The sequence below is a fragment of the Chinchilla lanigera genome, unplaced genomic scaffold, assembly GCF_000276665.1.
Source record: "Chinchilla lanigera isolate Chin_1 unplaced genomic scaffold, ChiLan1.0 scaffold00004, whole genome shotgun sequence".
Lineage (NCBI taxonomy): Eukaryota > Metazoa > Chordata > Mammalia > Rodentia > Chinchillidae > Chinchilla > Chinchilla lanigera.
In genome coordinates, this window is record NW_004955405.1 from 14,656,054 (window position 1) to 14,672,169 (window position 16,116).

At 33.9% G+C, this 16,116-nt stretch overlaps 1 protein-coding gene across 9 annotated transcripts in view; it reads right to left on the reverse strand.

Moving 5' to 3' along the window:
• Positions 1–2,281: 2,281 nt before the first annotated feature.
• The window catches only part of Caps2 (calcyphosine 2), a 103,374-nt gene continuing 89,539 nt past the window's right edge, over positions 2,282–16,116 (reverse strand). For all 9 annotated transcript variants that reach the window (XM_005374331.2, XM_013517685.1, XM_005374330.2 and 6 more), the window contains 5 exons: positions 15,242–15,318; positions 13,472–13,626; positions 8,946–9,071; positions 6,877–6,973; positions 2,282–3,373 (listed from right to left, as the gene is read on the reverse strand). In XM_005374331.2, coding sequence (XP_005374388.1) covers positions 3,198–3,373; positions 6,877–6,973; positions 8,946–9,071; positions 13,472–13,626; positions 15,242–15,318 — 631 coding nt within the window. In that variant the 3' untranslated portion in view covers positions 2,282–3,197. The remainder of the gene's footprint in view (positions 3,374–6,876; positions 6,974–8,945; positions 9,072–13,471; positions 13,627–15,241; positions 15,319–16,116) is intronic.

The following is a 16,116-nucleotide window of genomic DNA, read 5'->3' on the forward strand; positions in this document are numbered from 1 at the left end:
CACCTGCCCCTTTTTTTACAATATGGCAACTTATATATCTTCAGGTCATATTTACAGAAAAATAGGAATTGTCAATATGAAAAACAGGTTTTGTAAATAAAAACTAAAATTTTACCACTAAAACGTATTGTACACATTTGAGGACTCAGTATTAAGATAAGAATAATTTATAGAGTACAGATGTTAATAGTTGGATGAATTTTTTTAAATGTGACTTTTTTATTTTAAAGAGAAAAATGAACAATATACAACAATGAAGACAAAAATAAAACAATACAAAAACAATAAAAACAATACAGTATTTAGAAACAAGGTGATAGGAGTTAATAATGGTTGTTGCAATACATTTTGTATCTTCACAGAAGTTGCTCAGATTACCAGACATAGAATACAAGGCTGATCAAACAAGTAAAGATAATAACAAGTAATTTTAAAAAATGAGAAATGATAAGAGCTTCACCAAACAAGATGGCAGGAAGTCAGCAATGGTTGTTATACGGCACACTGTTGTCTTCAAACTGTTGCTCCAGTTACCAGATATAAGTATGCAAAATAGGTCAAGAGGAAAAAGAATTTAAGCATTAACTGTTCCTTTCAATAAACCAATAGACATCTGCAATACACTCATCTCAGCTATCCTTGTATTTACATATATATTTTTTCTTTTTTTAATTTTAAAGAGAAAATATCAAAAGCAAAATAACAAAAAGAAAGGCATAAACAAAGAAATATAAAAACAATCAAAATGATACAAAATTTCAAAACAAGGTAACAGGAAACCAACAATGGTCATCACATTACATATTGTTATCTTCAAAGAACCAGATATAGGCATGCAAGAATGATCAAACAATTACACATTAACTGTTCCTTTCAATAAACCAATAGAAATTAGTAGTACAGTTATCTTAGCTATCTTATGTATATAAATATACTTATCCCTTCCTTCTTTCTTTTTTTCTCTTTTCCCTCGTTTCAGCTGTTCTTTCCTATTTGAGCAGTTTCTTTCCCTTTCACAGTATCTATTGTACTTTTCAGATTTTATTTACCCTTTCGGTCCTTATGCTAGGGAGGCAATACAATGTACACACATGTGAGTTTGATTTATTTCACTTATGAGTATAGTCTCTAGTTGCATCCATTTACCCATAAAAGCCTGGAGTTTATCTTTCTTTGTAGCTGAGTAATATTCCATTGTATAAAAGTACCACATTGTCTTTATCCATTCCTCAGTTAATGGACATGTGGGCTGTCTCCAAGATTTAGCTAGTCCAAATTGTGCTGCTATAAACATGGGTGCACATATATCGCTGTGGTATGATATTTTCAGTTCTGGAAAAATACCCAGGAGGGAAATAGCTCATTTGAATGGGACCTCTAATCCTAGTTTACTTAGGAATCTGCCCACACAGATTTCCACAGTGGTTGCACCAGTCTACACTCCCACCAACTGTGAAGGATTCCTTTTTCCTAACAGCCCCTCCAGCATTTGTAATTGGTTGATTTCTTGATGGTAGCCATTTTTTCTGGGGTGAGATGGAGTCTCAGTGTTGTTTTAATTGGCATTTCTTGAATAACTAATTATGTTGAACATTTTTTCATGTATTTGCCATTTGTATTTCTTTATCAGAGTAAATATGATTTTAAAATAGTGTTACAAGTTTATTTCTGCCAAGACATCTCCTAGCATATCAGTTTAATTTCAATAACCTAAGTGAAAAAATGCCAATAAAGAATTTACCAGTGAAAATAACGTTAACATTAACAGATTTGCACATATTTCTTTCTGATATTTCAGTAGCAAATTTTAGTAGTTCAAGAAATCTTGGAAAGATCTGTTTAATGAGTTCACACGTACTATGCTTTTGAAAATATTGCCAAGTATAGATTGTATATGAGTGATATGCTCAAAATCGTATTCGGTAAAGCATACATTTTCTTTTTCAAATGAGTTATATTTGCTTGACATAATCTTTTCTGATTTAACATACAAATTAATATTATAAAGTTGGAAACAACTTTACAATGTTCTCTTCTCTTTTCTCTCTTTCCGGGAAGAGGTGAGGAACACAGAATTTAGAAAAAACGATTACAATATTTTCACCATTAAGCAATACATATATTTAGAAGAAAATGCTTTGATTGCTTAGTATATGAAACATTTAGGGGCCAGAGATTTAGCTCAGCAGCACAAGCGCCTGCCTGGCAAGTGCAGGTTCGTGAGTTTGATTCCCAGTACCCAAAAGAAAGAAAGAAAGAAAAGAAAAGAAAAGAAAAGAAAAGAAAAGAAAAGAAAAGAAAAGAAAGAAAGAAAGGTTTAGGGTACCACTCATTCATTTCATTATACAAAATATGCTTTTATATTTTGGATAAGAAATGCTAAGTTATCCCTTAGACCAACATATTTAATAACCCATTTTTTGAGATTATTTTTAGTAATCTAAGAGAACACTTCCTCTCATATTGTTTCCAGTTAAATGATATTTCTATGCTATAGATAATAAGTTTTGTACTGAAAAACTGAAAAATATATGTATACATGACTGGCTGCAAGAATAATTATATTATGTCTATGGAACAAACAACAGTGCACGATTTAGAATACAAGAACTTCCACGTCAAGTGAGGTTGTAGAGGTAAACGCCAACCATTCTAAATGTTAACGTTAACATTACAGAAAATATCTACAGTCACACTATTTGGAAATTTCTCTTGCATACTTTAATTATTTTAATATTTTTATATAGTTAAAACAAGCTGAATTATTCTAGTCTCATAGGCTTTAAGCCCAATTCCAACTGACCAAATTGAGAGTGGTGGCAATTAAATTCCAGGGAAGGACCGCAGAAAAGCATACAAAAAAAGTAAGGGATCAAGAAACTTGTTAATACACACTTCCATACAGTTTGATGCCCACATAACACTCCTAGAGAAGCTAATAAAAATTATTTTTAAAATAGCTTCAAAATAAGTAAAAACTAAAAATCCATTATCTTTACAAACTTATAGGCAGGTAAGCATGTGTACACACACACACATTTATCTTTCTAAATATTTTTATTTCCAGACTCAACTTTTGTAAGGAGAAAAGAGAAGAAAGGGAGTTCTGAAAAATATACCCTAGTATTTGATCATATATTTCATAAAATTCATCTCTATAAAATGCCTAGAGCTGACAGTATATGTAGTTTTAAATACTAAATTCCCCATGGAGTTCGTAAGATTTTAACAAAATCATCATCATTTACTATCCCTAAACTTAGACCTTCATAGTAATCTTCAAATTCACCATATGACACTTCATCAGACTTGCTGCAGGCATTTTTTAATGTTTCTAGAAAAGATGATTTGATTTCTTCTTCTGTGGAATGACCTGTAAAATTGTATGTAAAACTTGAATAAAATGTTGAGTGGTGATAAATGAATACTTATTCATCTTAGGAAATCCTTTCAGCATTTTAAATTCTCATATCAAACTTTCAATTTATTTACACATGAACTGGAATTAGCTCCTCATAATTGGCCCCCCCCACCACCTCTCTCACATTCTTCTCTTCTCAGGATTTCAGCAAAGAACACTGGAGAAAAAGATCACTGACTTTTTAATAAGAAAAGAGGAATTCAAAGATGAAAAGGCACCAATGGTGGTCAGGTGATATTCAAAAGAGAATAAACAGAGATACAGATAAGAATAAGGTAAGAAAAGGGTTAAAAATCTATGTGATCTTCTCTGAAACATTTTAAAATCAGGTTGCATTTTGGTTTTAGTTTAGTTTGGTTTTGGTTTGGTTTGGGTTGGTTTGCTTTGGTGTGGTTTTTGAGACAGGATCTCTCCACATAGTTCAGGCTGTCTTTAAACTCTCGGGGATCCCCCTGACTCAACCTCCCCAACACTGGGATTGCAGGCATGCACAACCACACCTGGTTCAAGTTGCCTTTTGAAGAACAGATGTAAATGCGAATACCACCCTAATTATTTGTCTAACAAAGTGGACAACTTAGGGTAAGAGCTGGATCTTCCTAACAAACCTGAGGTTCATTAATAGACATAGTTAATAAAACACTGGAAAGTGCCTTTCATACTAAAGAAATGGCCTCGTAAAAACATACATAAGAAATAGAGAACAAAATGATAGTTTTATTTAAAAAACTAGCTGAATGAAAGAAGACTAGATATTATGCAATAATATTATGCAATAAAGACGAAAATATGCAACAATAAAATAAACTTGTGATTCACTTAGTGAAGTCTAAAAACTAATCAAATTCTAATCTACATGAAAACAAATTTTGGCAAGAGAAATTTCTCTTCTGTACATTTGGACATACATGTTTTAACAATTTTCTTTTTAAAAAATTCTTAATTAAATTTAAACTTTATAACACCTTAAAATCTCCTCTCTAGAAATAGCTACCTTTCAAAACTATAACTAAATTTTTCAATCACTATAGACACTAATATTTCTAACACCATTTCATAAAATATATTTGAGTATCATATTTCTATTAAACTTTAAAATACCTTTTATCTAATAAATTATCTAAGTAAAAAATAGAATATTTCCTATATTTTAAATTAGATGTAGTTTAAGAGCCTTAATTTAATATTCACTGTAAATTAGAAACAAGTTTTATCCCAAAGATGGGAAAGTGAATAAATCATAATTTATAATGACAGTAGAGTTTTTCTTTTTAAAAAATAACAAATTTTTCTGTCTTTAAGTGTTTAGCTTGCTAGCTAGTACTCCTTAATATGACTGCAAAGACAAAGTATGAAACTCTTTAAAATGACAAAGGCTTACCGAGCAAACACAAAAGCAAAACCCTCCTGCATCCACAATTCAGTGACATAATAAAACTGAAGTTATTTATGTTACCTATTGAAGATAGCTTAAATGGTTTAAAAAGATCAAAAGAAAAATATACACAACGTTGAAACTATCTACTTTTGTAAGGAGTAAACTATTCTTATATAAGACAAAAATTTAGTATGACTCAAGACAGAACAAGAAAGGTCACGTATTTAAAGGGTAACAAATATTTTAACAACTCTTAAGTAACAGTAGAACTTGTTTTATCCAAATTGTTCATTTAGTCATTGATAAAAAATACAACTGTTTTGACCTAAAAGGATTAGAAATTTAGAAGCCAATAATGGTTAACTTTAATCTTCAAAAACAATTCTATTTTAACTTCCCAAATAAAAGCACTGAATAAGTCACATATGAGTTAAGAACAAGAAACTGAAGTAATTACAGGGCATCTTCCTTACTATTAAATTAAAATTAACATAATAGTACTCTACATTAATAGCATATAACTAAAATGATAAGTTAGAAACTATTCAAAAAAGATGGTCCATAAATACTCATAAAATGGACAAATGCTCAATAAATATATGAAAATGTTTTACCTCCCTAGTAACCAGAGAAATACAAATAAATTGTTTTTTTCATCTGTGAGATTGACAAAAGGTTAAATCTTTGGCAAATTTATGAAGGAAAAAATTCTGCTACTAAGAGCAGCACAGTCTAATATGGCCATCTTACACTATAATTTGGAAATGTCCATTAAAACTTGAAATATAAATATCCCAGTAATTCTAGGAATTGACCTCTCTCCTGATAAACAGAAGAAAAGGAACGTAAGGAGTCACAAATAAGCATATATATTGCTTCACTGGTGTACATCAATGATTAGAAATTAAAAGTCCAGCAATAGGGGCTGGGGATTTAGCTCAGCGGCAAAAGCGCCTGCCTGGCAAGCGCAAGGTTGTGAGTTCGGTTCCCGGTACCGGAGAAAAACCAAAAAAAAAAAAAAAAAAAAAAAGTCCAGCAATAGAGAATGACTATGTAAACTGCAGTCCACTGATTTGTGAAAGTAATAATATGCAATAAACAAAACTAAGGTGACTCAAGGATGGTTAAACATAGAAATACTTCCAAAACACAGTGTGGAGTGTAAAAAGCCAATATGTAACAATATGTTAAATATGTCTTTCATGTCCAAAAATACTCCAAAAAGTATTAGATGATTACAGCATGTATACAGCTATGAAAAAGCTCATAGAATAAGGACCAAAATATACTCAGTTCGTGAACACTTTTGTTTGGAAACAATTCGTTTCACAAACAGAAGTACTTGGCAAAACTGTTTTTGTTTGCCAACTCCGCATGGGGTGACCGCAGCCATCTGTTCCAGAATCACGGGGAAAATTAAGTTCGTGAACCAGGGTACTATACAATATATATATTAAATGATAGTAATATTTACTTCTCTACAGAGAAATGTAATGAAAAGTAGGGGGTTATTGTGGCCAAATGCTTTCTTTGCAACAAGAATGCATCTATAAACTAATTATTTAAAAGCAAGGTCAGAAGAAATATAATAGGAAAGAAATATCTAGAATTACTTTGGAAATTTACTGTACCCCAAAATTTTGATAGAAATACATATGGCCATTGTATGTATAAATCCATCCCCAAAGAAAGACACTCCCTCACCCAGTCATAAGTCCTCAAGTGTGGATAACTACATACGCAGATACAGTTAAATCGATGCTGAGAACCGGTACATGCAATCACCTATTCTCTAAATCTCTTCTGTTCTTTTAACAAATTCTGCCACTCCCCACTCTTTCTAAGTCAGATGTAGAGTTTTATCCCAATTATAAATATTGAGGAAACAAGCAAGTACAGGCAACAGGCCTGAGAATTTTTCAGTGAAGACAAGCAAATTGTTCCCAAGTTTCTAGGTCAAACAAAGTATTTCCTACCTTACTGTTCTCAGTTTATGCTTTAAATGCATGTGTTTAAAGATTATACTTTTATTAACTAACACTTAGAAATCTAATGCATTTTCACTTATAATAGGTACCTGAAATAACTTGAGGATGCTTCTTTGCACAATAGCATTTTCTTATGTCTATAATAGGCACCATCCCACTTTTGCTGAAATCTAGTTTCGTAAAGGCCTAAAGAGAGAAATGTTATTTGTATATGAAATCATTACACATGAGAACCTAACTTTCTGTTTTGCAGTAGGTTGTTTCCCAGCTACATCCAAGGCACTCGCTTATGAAAGAAGCTTAACCTTAGAAGGGAACCTAACCTCTGGTGCCCCGGAGAGCTGTATAAAGGACGTCTCTGGTAACTTGTAGCTTCAGGATTCACAAAACAGGTAAATGACCAAAACAAATGGCCAAAAGGACATTTTAACTCAAATGTGAGCTTGCACATATTTCATCAGTAAACTCAATGAAAAATTAAATACTTTTAGAATGAGTGTTGTTACTCTATTTCTTAAAATTTAACAGTGCTTTTAGAAATACTAATCCAGCGCAACTCTCAGAATCATAAAACATCATAAAATATTTCACTGTAAAAGTGCTGAAGTCTACAGAAACACACAAGCGACCTAAAGCAAGACTGGAAGAAGAGTGGCAGCAGAGTGGAAAACAGAATCAAGTTTGTTTATTGACAATATTGAGCTTGAAAAGAACCTCACGCTTGTTGTAGAATGAAAACTATCTCAGAATGTGACTGCCCTGGCAAACAGGGTCATTTAAAGGGTAACTGAGTTAAAGTGACCCTAATCCAATATATGACTAATGCTCTTATGAAAAGGTAGGACACAAACAGCATAGACAGACAACAGTGTGAAACCGGTGAAAATGCACAGCCATCTTCAGACCAAAGAGAGACACCTCAAAGCAGACCAAACTGCTGACCCTTCTGGGACCTCCAGGCTCCAAACTGAAAGGAGGTCAGCTTCTGTTGTTTTGCTGACATGGTCTGTGGTATTTTGCTATGGCAGCTCTAGCAAAGGAAGAGAGTTCTACAATTCCTTCCATCTCTCCCTCCTTTACTCCATCCCTTTACCTTCCTTCCTTCTTTCCTTCCACTCTTTATTTTCTTTTACTAGGAACTGAACCCAGGGCCTTTGCACTGAACTACATCCCCAGCCCTTCTTTTATTATTATTTCTTTTGAGACAGAGTCTCACTAAGTGGCTATGTTTCCTAGTCTGGGCTGAAACTTGGAATCCTCCTGCCTCAGCCTCCCAAGGGGCTGAGATTCAGGCAGGCACCACCACACCTAGCTGTCTTCCCCCCACAGACTTTATTCCCAGGACCAAGACACCTGAACAACAACAAAACAATCTGATTTCTACTCCAGATATTCAAACTATCACCAGTACACATAAAATACAAGTAAGTATACATTCATAAATACTATGTAGTGAATTTATTTAAGGTTTTTATTGTGTCTTTTGGTGAACAAAGATACTTTAATTTTTTTCTGTTGGACACTTGTATTGGACATAATTATACCACTGTTGACCGAATACTTCGTTTTACTACTAGATGCATATATATTTTATATGAGGTCCATACACAAGAGAAGAACACTGTATTGCTCAAAGTTTACTCTAAAAAATGGCCACCAGAACCCAAGTAAAAATGTAGTTTTCTATAAAAATCAGGGCCCCTGTTTTAATTCCCATTTATCATGATTATTGTGATCTTCATTTTAACGTTCAACATGCACATTGTAAAAGCCAGAGGAATATTTTTAACCATCATTTAAATTAACATTTTGAACATTCACACCAGGTCAGTCATAATACTAAGAATTTTATCTCATTCAATCCTTACATCAACTCTAGGGGATAGGAAACTCAGGACTGAGGCTATTTCATTACATTTATAAAGCTACTCACTTAGGAATAAAATTTGATTTCAAATATTATTTCTCTTTTATGTATTTTTCTAAAATATATGCATAAGTTATTTTCTTTTTTTCCAAATAAGTTTATATGCATATGCACATTACCTGCATTACAGGTAAAATAATAAAACACATTTTAAATGGTAATTTACTGAAGTTCTTAATGAACCTAACTACCAATTAAAAGTAAGAATTTAAAAGATTACTTAACAGTTACCTTTCGAACAAATGATTTCCTATATTCATTCATTTCACCAAGAACGGCGCGTCTGAATTCTCCATAATCAACTCTGTCCATTCCAGCGCCACTGCCATTAAGAATCGCCCACAGAGACTCAAAATCCTAGAAGTATGCAGCATTCTTTATTACATCTTTAAGTCATATATGGCCACAAGAAAATCTTACTCATGTAGGACTAGATACAGTGGCTCACTAACAAAAATGTTTTTTAAAAAACTACAATAAATCAAATCAAAGCCCAGTGAAAATCAGTTAAGGGGACTCAGAGGTGAACAGTTCTGTAATCAGTTACATACACTCCCCGAGCTGAATGTGAAATTCGCATACTGCAAACACGTTCTAATAAACTTTGAAAAAAGAACCAGTTCGTAGCAGCAATACCCTAAAACATTTTTAAAGTTATTTTTCTACTGATTGACAAATATTTATATATATTTACAGGATAATGTGGTGTCTGAAAACATGTACATTGTGGAATGATGAAATCAGACTAATTAACATAACCACCACCTCAAATATTTATCATTTCTTCGTGGTGAGAAAATTTAACATCCTTTTTTAGCTATTTTGAATATACAACACAATAATACTAACTATAGTCATTGTGTTGTACAATAATATAGATCATTACATCATAGAACTTAGCCCTCCTGTCTGATGAAATTTTGTACCATTTTACCAATGTCCCCCTCCACATCACTACCCCAAGCCCCACCCCTCACCCCTACCTCTGCAACCCAGCTGTGCTCCGATAATAAATTTATCCCTTTAAGTTCAATTCCTGCACACTAAAAAAAACTGGTTACCACGTAATTTTGAATATTTCATTAAATGTATTATATCTGCATCAATTCAAAAGCCTTTCAGATTCTGAAATATTTCCAACAGTATTGTGACCACTAATTTATTTCTGCTAGTCTTCATGATTGAAAGTATAGAAGATTTGAATACTCTAATATATTCTATAATTTACACTAAAAAGTTTAATTTTGAGTTAAGCACTTATGTCAGTTCGTTCACTTTGCTATTACTGTATACTTCCTTAGCAAATGTATTAGACCATAGAATATTCTATTCAGAGCATTCTTACAACAAAGAAATTACAGCTTGAATTCTTAAACTCAATGAATACATTTTCAATGCTTCAATCAAGTAGTGAGCTTTAAATGAGAATGTAAATAAAACACCTAGAAAGGTGCTTGGCAAATAAGTACTCAACAAATATTCTCTTGCATCTCCTCCTAAGTTTTTCAAATAAAATTTCAATTATAAGAACTATATTTCAAGAATGTTCTGTCTCTCAATTCCCTGTACAGCACAGACGTGCAGTTAAATTGAAAATGAGCTTGACCTTTAAAACCGTAATACGGACAGAAGATAGATTTGCTCACCCAACTCAAGGGATACTAGAATTAAAAGAAACGTTTTTTAAGTTTAAAAGAAGTTACTTTTAAAAATTAAGTAATTTTATAAAAGTAGCAACAAATTTATATAACTCCAGATATGGTACAAAGTAAAAAATATTCAGTTAAAAAAAGCTAGGGTAAATTCATTGATAGTACTTCTATACAAATCAGGCTTTTTGGAACACATATAAATTTTTTATTTCAAATCAGGGAGAATGACTATGCGCTCTCACAAACATTTTCTAGTTCCAGTTAGACCCGGGTTGGTGATTCTTAATGTCTTATTCTCCCGCTCTTTGTGGTGTTTACCCGAGCATGAGCAATCTTCAGTGATAAATACCAGGAAACAAAACACAAATATTTCTTAAAATGTATGAGGAAGGGGGAAGCTTTTCCATATCCTTATAATACATGATATCACTGTAGGGGAAGTGTCACACAGTTATTGTAATTTTATTCATAAACCTAGTTATAAACATTCAGCAAACCCCCAAAAGGAGGTACTGCGTTAATGCAGGGCAGGTGCAATTGAGGCCACTTTACCTGGGCTCTAGATTTCTATTAGTTATTGATTATTTTTCTGTAGTTGCCAATAAAGACACCAAGGTTTTCAAGTGTCCTATTGCTGCTATTTTTTTTACCCATGAAAGAACAAGGCGAAGGTTCCTAGTGTGAGCCCTAAGTTTAAGTGTCATGAAAGCCCAAGGACAGATGTTTCACAAAAGTGGTAAGCAATATTATCCTGGCACAGGACTTTACAGTTGCTAGGACACGTCCCCAGGTAACTTTCTTTCTTGAGCTGCCGAGCAACTCTGACTACTATCTCAGAATTGCTCAAGGAGAGCCTGTAGTCAGAAAAGTTAAAGGACCTGTCTAAGACCCCACAGTTAAAATAACGAAGTTAGAACTTGAACCTAAATCTCACAAATATAATTTTTAATGTTCCACCCACAAAATATATTATACGTTGTAGCAAGACCATTTTAAGTAAAAGAGAATAATGTAAAAGAAGTCTTTATTTGAAATCCTTGATATGAACCAAATTCATGTTCTTTTTTTTTTTTTTTTTTTGTCTTTTTTTGGAGACAGGGTCTCGCTATGCAGTTCAGGCTGGACTTGAGCTCACTTTGTAGCCCAGGCTGGTCTCAAAGTCACAACAATCCTCCTGCCTCGGCCTCCTGACTGCTGGGATTACAGGCGTGCACCACCATGCCTGGCTCATGTTCTTTTAGAATACAATCCAAGCTTCTTAGCCTGACACACAAGACTTTAATATAGCAGGCTTATTTCCCACCATGCTGTTTTTCTTCCTTCCACACATGTATCCATTCAGACCAATGCACTATTTATTCTGCACTTGCCATGTGCCAGGCTCTATTCCAAGGGCTGGAGGAAAAGCAGAAAACCAGAAGTACCCTGGTCCCTCTCTGATGGGACTTATATTTTACTGGCAGGCAGAGCCAATAAACATGATGCGGCATGAAGAAAATAAAATGTGAAATTGATATAGAAAGGCCTGGAGAGCGACTGCAGTGCTCTCTTACAGAGAGGTGTGAGAGGAATAGAGAGAAAGTTGTGATCTGAAAGAGAAAGTCTAGCATGTAAAGATCTAATAGGAGATTATTCACAGCAGAGGGAACAGTACATGTGAAGAGGAACATTTGCAAGGTGGGAAATAGGCCACACTCCCTATGCCTTCATGTGCTTCTCCTTTGCATAAAATACCAATGGTCGATGGTAATTCCTCCCATCCTTTGAAACGCAGCCTGAACGTGTCCTCCTCTGGGTACCTTTCTATGACCTTCCCTCTCCTTCCCCATAACCTAACTTGGAATGAGGTACCATCCCATGTGTTCCCAAAACATTCTCTACTTAACACATATATTATTTTATAATCAGTTTTTCTAAACTATAAGATCATGAGAGTAGTGTGCATATTCCCAGAACTTGGTACAATGGCTGGATATTAAATTCTTAATAAATATATGATAAATTTGAGTTGTTTGTAGGAAAATGGCTGCACCTTGAGTCCATAATACTAAGTGAAATAAATCAGACACAGACGGATAAACACTGATGGAGACCACTATGAAGCAGACCTGAGCAGGACTTAAATTAACCAACTGGCTTTTCATGTTCGCTTGTGAATCTGTCCAAAGCCTGGTCTCCTTGTCTGGAAATGGCAGACTCATAGTAAGTGAATCTCTGAGTCACTAATCCCTACTAAAATCTGTAGTGGTGGACGAAGCCAGAAAGCCTCAAAGGATGACACAAGATCACAGCCAAGGACACCTGGATCTGATCTCAACTAGATAAAGAAAGACTATAGCCTCAGGCATCTCACTCCTGGGTAGATTAACTTAGTACCTTATTTGTAGAAGTCCTTGAGTGGTTCTGCCCTCCTTGAGTACTCCCCTCCCTTCTTCTGATAACCAAATAAATATGGGCCACCCAGAGGAGGTCTTGGTTTTAGCTCTAAGAGAATCCTGAATTCTGTGAGAGGGCTTTGATTCTCCTGGAGCCCTGAAATCATTCCATTTGCCTCTTTTTATTTAGCATTCACCGTACACTCATTCAGGAGATTGCAGACCTGGCCAACTCGAAATAACAAAGGGAGATTATTAACTCAATAAAACATCACATAGTTTCTTTTATATGAGAAACCCAACATACAAATAATTTAAAGAGCAAAGTGAAAAGAAGATGACAGTAACAGAGAGCTGAACTTTGTGGAAATGGGAACGGGATCTTGGCAGGAGGAAAGGGGAAGGGAAAGTAAAGAAGATTGAGATCCATACTCCATAGTGAATACCTGGATACCTCCAAGTATCCATACTCCACGGTGAATACCTTCACTATATATCACAAAAATATACTAATAAAAATTTAAATAAAACTTTTTAAAAACTAAATAAATATATGAAAGAGAAGTGAACGTTGAGATGTTTAAAATCAAGAAGACCTACAGCCTGGTAACTTACCAGGTAGCAGGTCATACATAAGACAAATCCACTGCTAAAACTTCAGTAGAAAATTGAATAAGGCCACAAAAGAGTAACACGTTATTCACCGCAGAACATTTTCTGTGCTACATACCTTTTCAGGTACTTCTAAGTGAAATACTTTTAAAGCTTGCTTAAAATCTGCCTTATTTAAAAGTCCATGTCCTTCCTTGTCCAACTGCTGGAAGTATTTTCCCAATCCAGTCAAAATTCGAACACCTCTTTTCTGCAGTTTTTCTTTTAGCGCATCTGCTTAACAAAAAGAGAGATGGAAACTAATTCTCCCTAGACACAGAGGCATCAAACTGAAATCGTCTCTCCTATAAGAAAATGAAAACGATGTGATGGAAATAAGGGGTGTGAATATTCAACCAAATCCCATGTGCATCTCACAGAAGACCTTGGAAATTGGATTTTTTTAATAGCGGGTTATACAGTATATTCAACCCCATGTAAATATACCAGAACTATAGCACCACCGTGTGGTGAAAGAGTTACATTTCAAATACTACAAAATAATGTTTCTCTTAGCAAGAAAATAACCTAAATGTTCCAAATAAAATCTTAGTTGTATTGTTTAGACATCTATATTTTAACCACACCACATTTTTAATCTCTTGCCTCTTTATTTATTTACTGAATTGCAAAATGAAACTACGATTTCAAAAAGTTTAAAATAGGGCTGGGGATTTAGCTCAGCGGCACAGCGCCTGCCTGGCAAGGTCAAGGTCATGAGTTCAATTCCCGGTACCGGAAAAAAAAAAAAAGAAAAAAAAAAGTTTAAAATAGTCTAAAATCCTCAAATTACAATTACAAACTAACAATTACAATTATATGTAATTGGAATATAATACTACACTTACATACTTAGCGTAACCTTTCCTTCCATAAATGCATGAGAGCTTATATGCCCTCTTGTAGTTCTGTTATTTCACTTCATGTAGTTCACACTTTATTTAAGAAAATAAATTCTAAAGCAGGTACTAGACTAAATACATTGAAGAACAAGCATCACCAGATTCAATAGTGATGAGAACTGTATTTACCATGATAATACAGAAAAGACCACTAAAAATGACATCAAGAATATCTGAGTTCAAGTATCAGTCACAACCATCATATCTGCTTCTAGTCTCTCCTAGTGAAATACATTGAGCTTGCTTATAATCTTTACATTTAAGCAAATCTCTTATATTTATCTTTGAAGAGTCATCAAAACCCATAAAGTATATATCATTTTGTGACTGTTTAATATCTTCATCTCTTCTACACTATGAGACCTAACAAGGGAATTGCCCCTTGCTGCCTAGTACACTATATACAGCAGTGGCTATAAGATTTTACTCTAAAATCAAAATTTGAAAAACATTGTAGTCTCCAGCATCTACATATATTTTATTTATAATCTTCATTTTAGAGATGAAGAAGCACACAGGATTCTCACAAAGTCATATGTCTGATGAGTAACTGAGTCCAAACATGAACTACAGCCCTCCCAGTCTAGCACTTTTTCCTTTACACTAGACCATCACAAATCTCTGGGTCATCATCCAGTGCATAAGACAACTACATTACAAAAATCAACTTTACATTTTACTTAGTTTATAAGCAAAGCCCCTGTTATCTAGTATTTTCTAAAATTCTTCAGTTCATAGTTCATATAATACTATTCAGTTAGGACCATTAATGTAGGTGAAACCCTAACGTATTTATAAGAAATATATAAATATATCAACTCTAAAAACCTAACAAAAAATAAAAACCAAGGGCTATAAAACTAAGAAGTACCTTGAAAATATTGTTTTTAATGAATTACAATGAAAATAGTTGAAAATGAGCTCTTGACAGTAGCGAAAACACATACCTTGAATGGCCTTGAAGACCAGCCTATCGTTGGCTTCTTGAATAATTATATCTTCCTCACATGCCATGGATGTAGTTCTGCAATTAACATGTCCACATTGATTTTTTTAAAGTATGTATATATATATACATATGATTGTAAAGTAGAATATATATACATATAGACAATATATTGCTGAATATATACATACACTATATATATATATTCTACTTTATAATCTTCAATATAGAAGCTCTAACTGTTCTCTGCTCCAAACCCAAAGAAATACTCAGAGTTGGAAAAATCAATCAAGTCCCAATTGTGCTTGCCACTTTGATTCCAGGAGAAGCTGTTTTAAAATCCTTAAAACTTTGTAAAAGCTGTGAATGTGTTCATTTTTATAGCTGCTTCAAAGTTCTTTAAAATATTTAATTAAAACAACTAGATTTAAAAGCAGTTTTACTTTGTAAACTATAAAATTTAAAGTGTTGTTTTAAACCCCACCCCATGCATTCCTCTTGAGAAATGCAGTAAATAATAACCAAACACTGATTTGCTTACAGCTAATTTCTGGGACAGATCCCCTAGTGCACATATAGAACTAAGTTTTGTTGTATTTACTATCAAGAAACATTCAAGAAGAGTACGCATGGGCTGGGGATGTAGCTCAGCATAGAGTGCTTGCCTAGCATAAACAAGGCCCTGAGTTCAATCCCCAGTGCCGTAAAAAACAAATTTGATTTAAAAGAAAAGTATGCATGTAGCCATGCATGGTATACTACATGCCTGTAATCCCAGCATTTGAGAGGCTGAGGCAGGAGCATCACTGAAAGTTCGAGGTCAGCCTGGGCTACACAGTGAATTCAAAATCAGCCTGAACTACATAGCGAGACCCT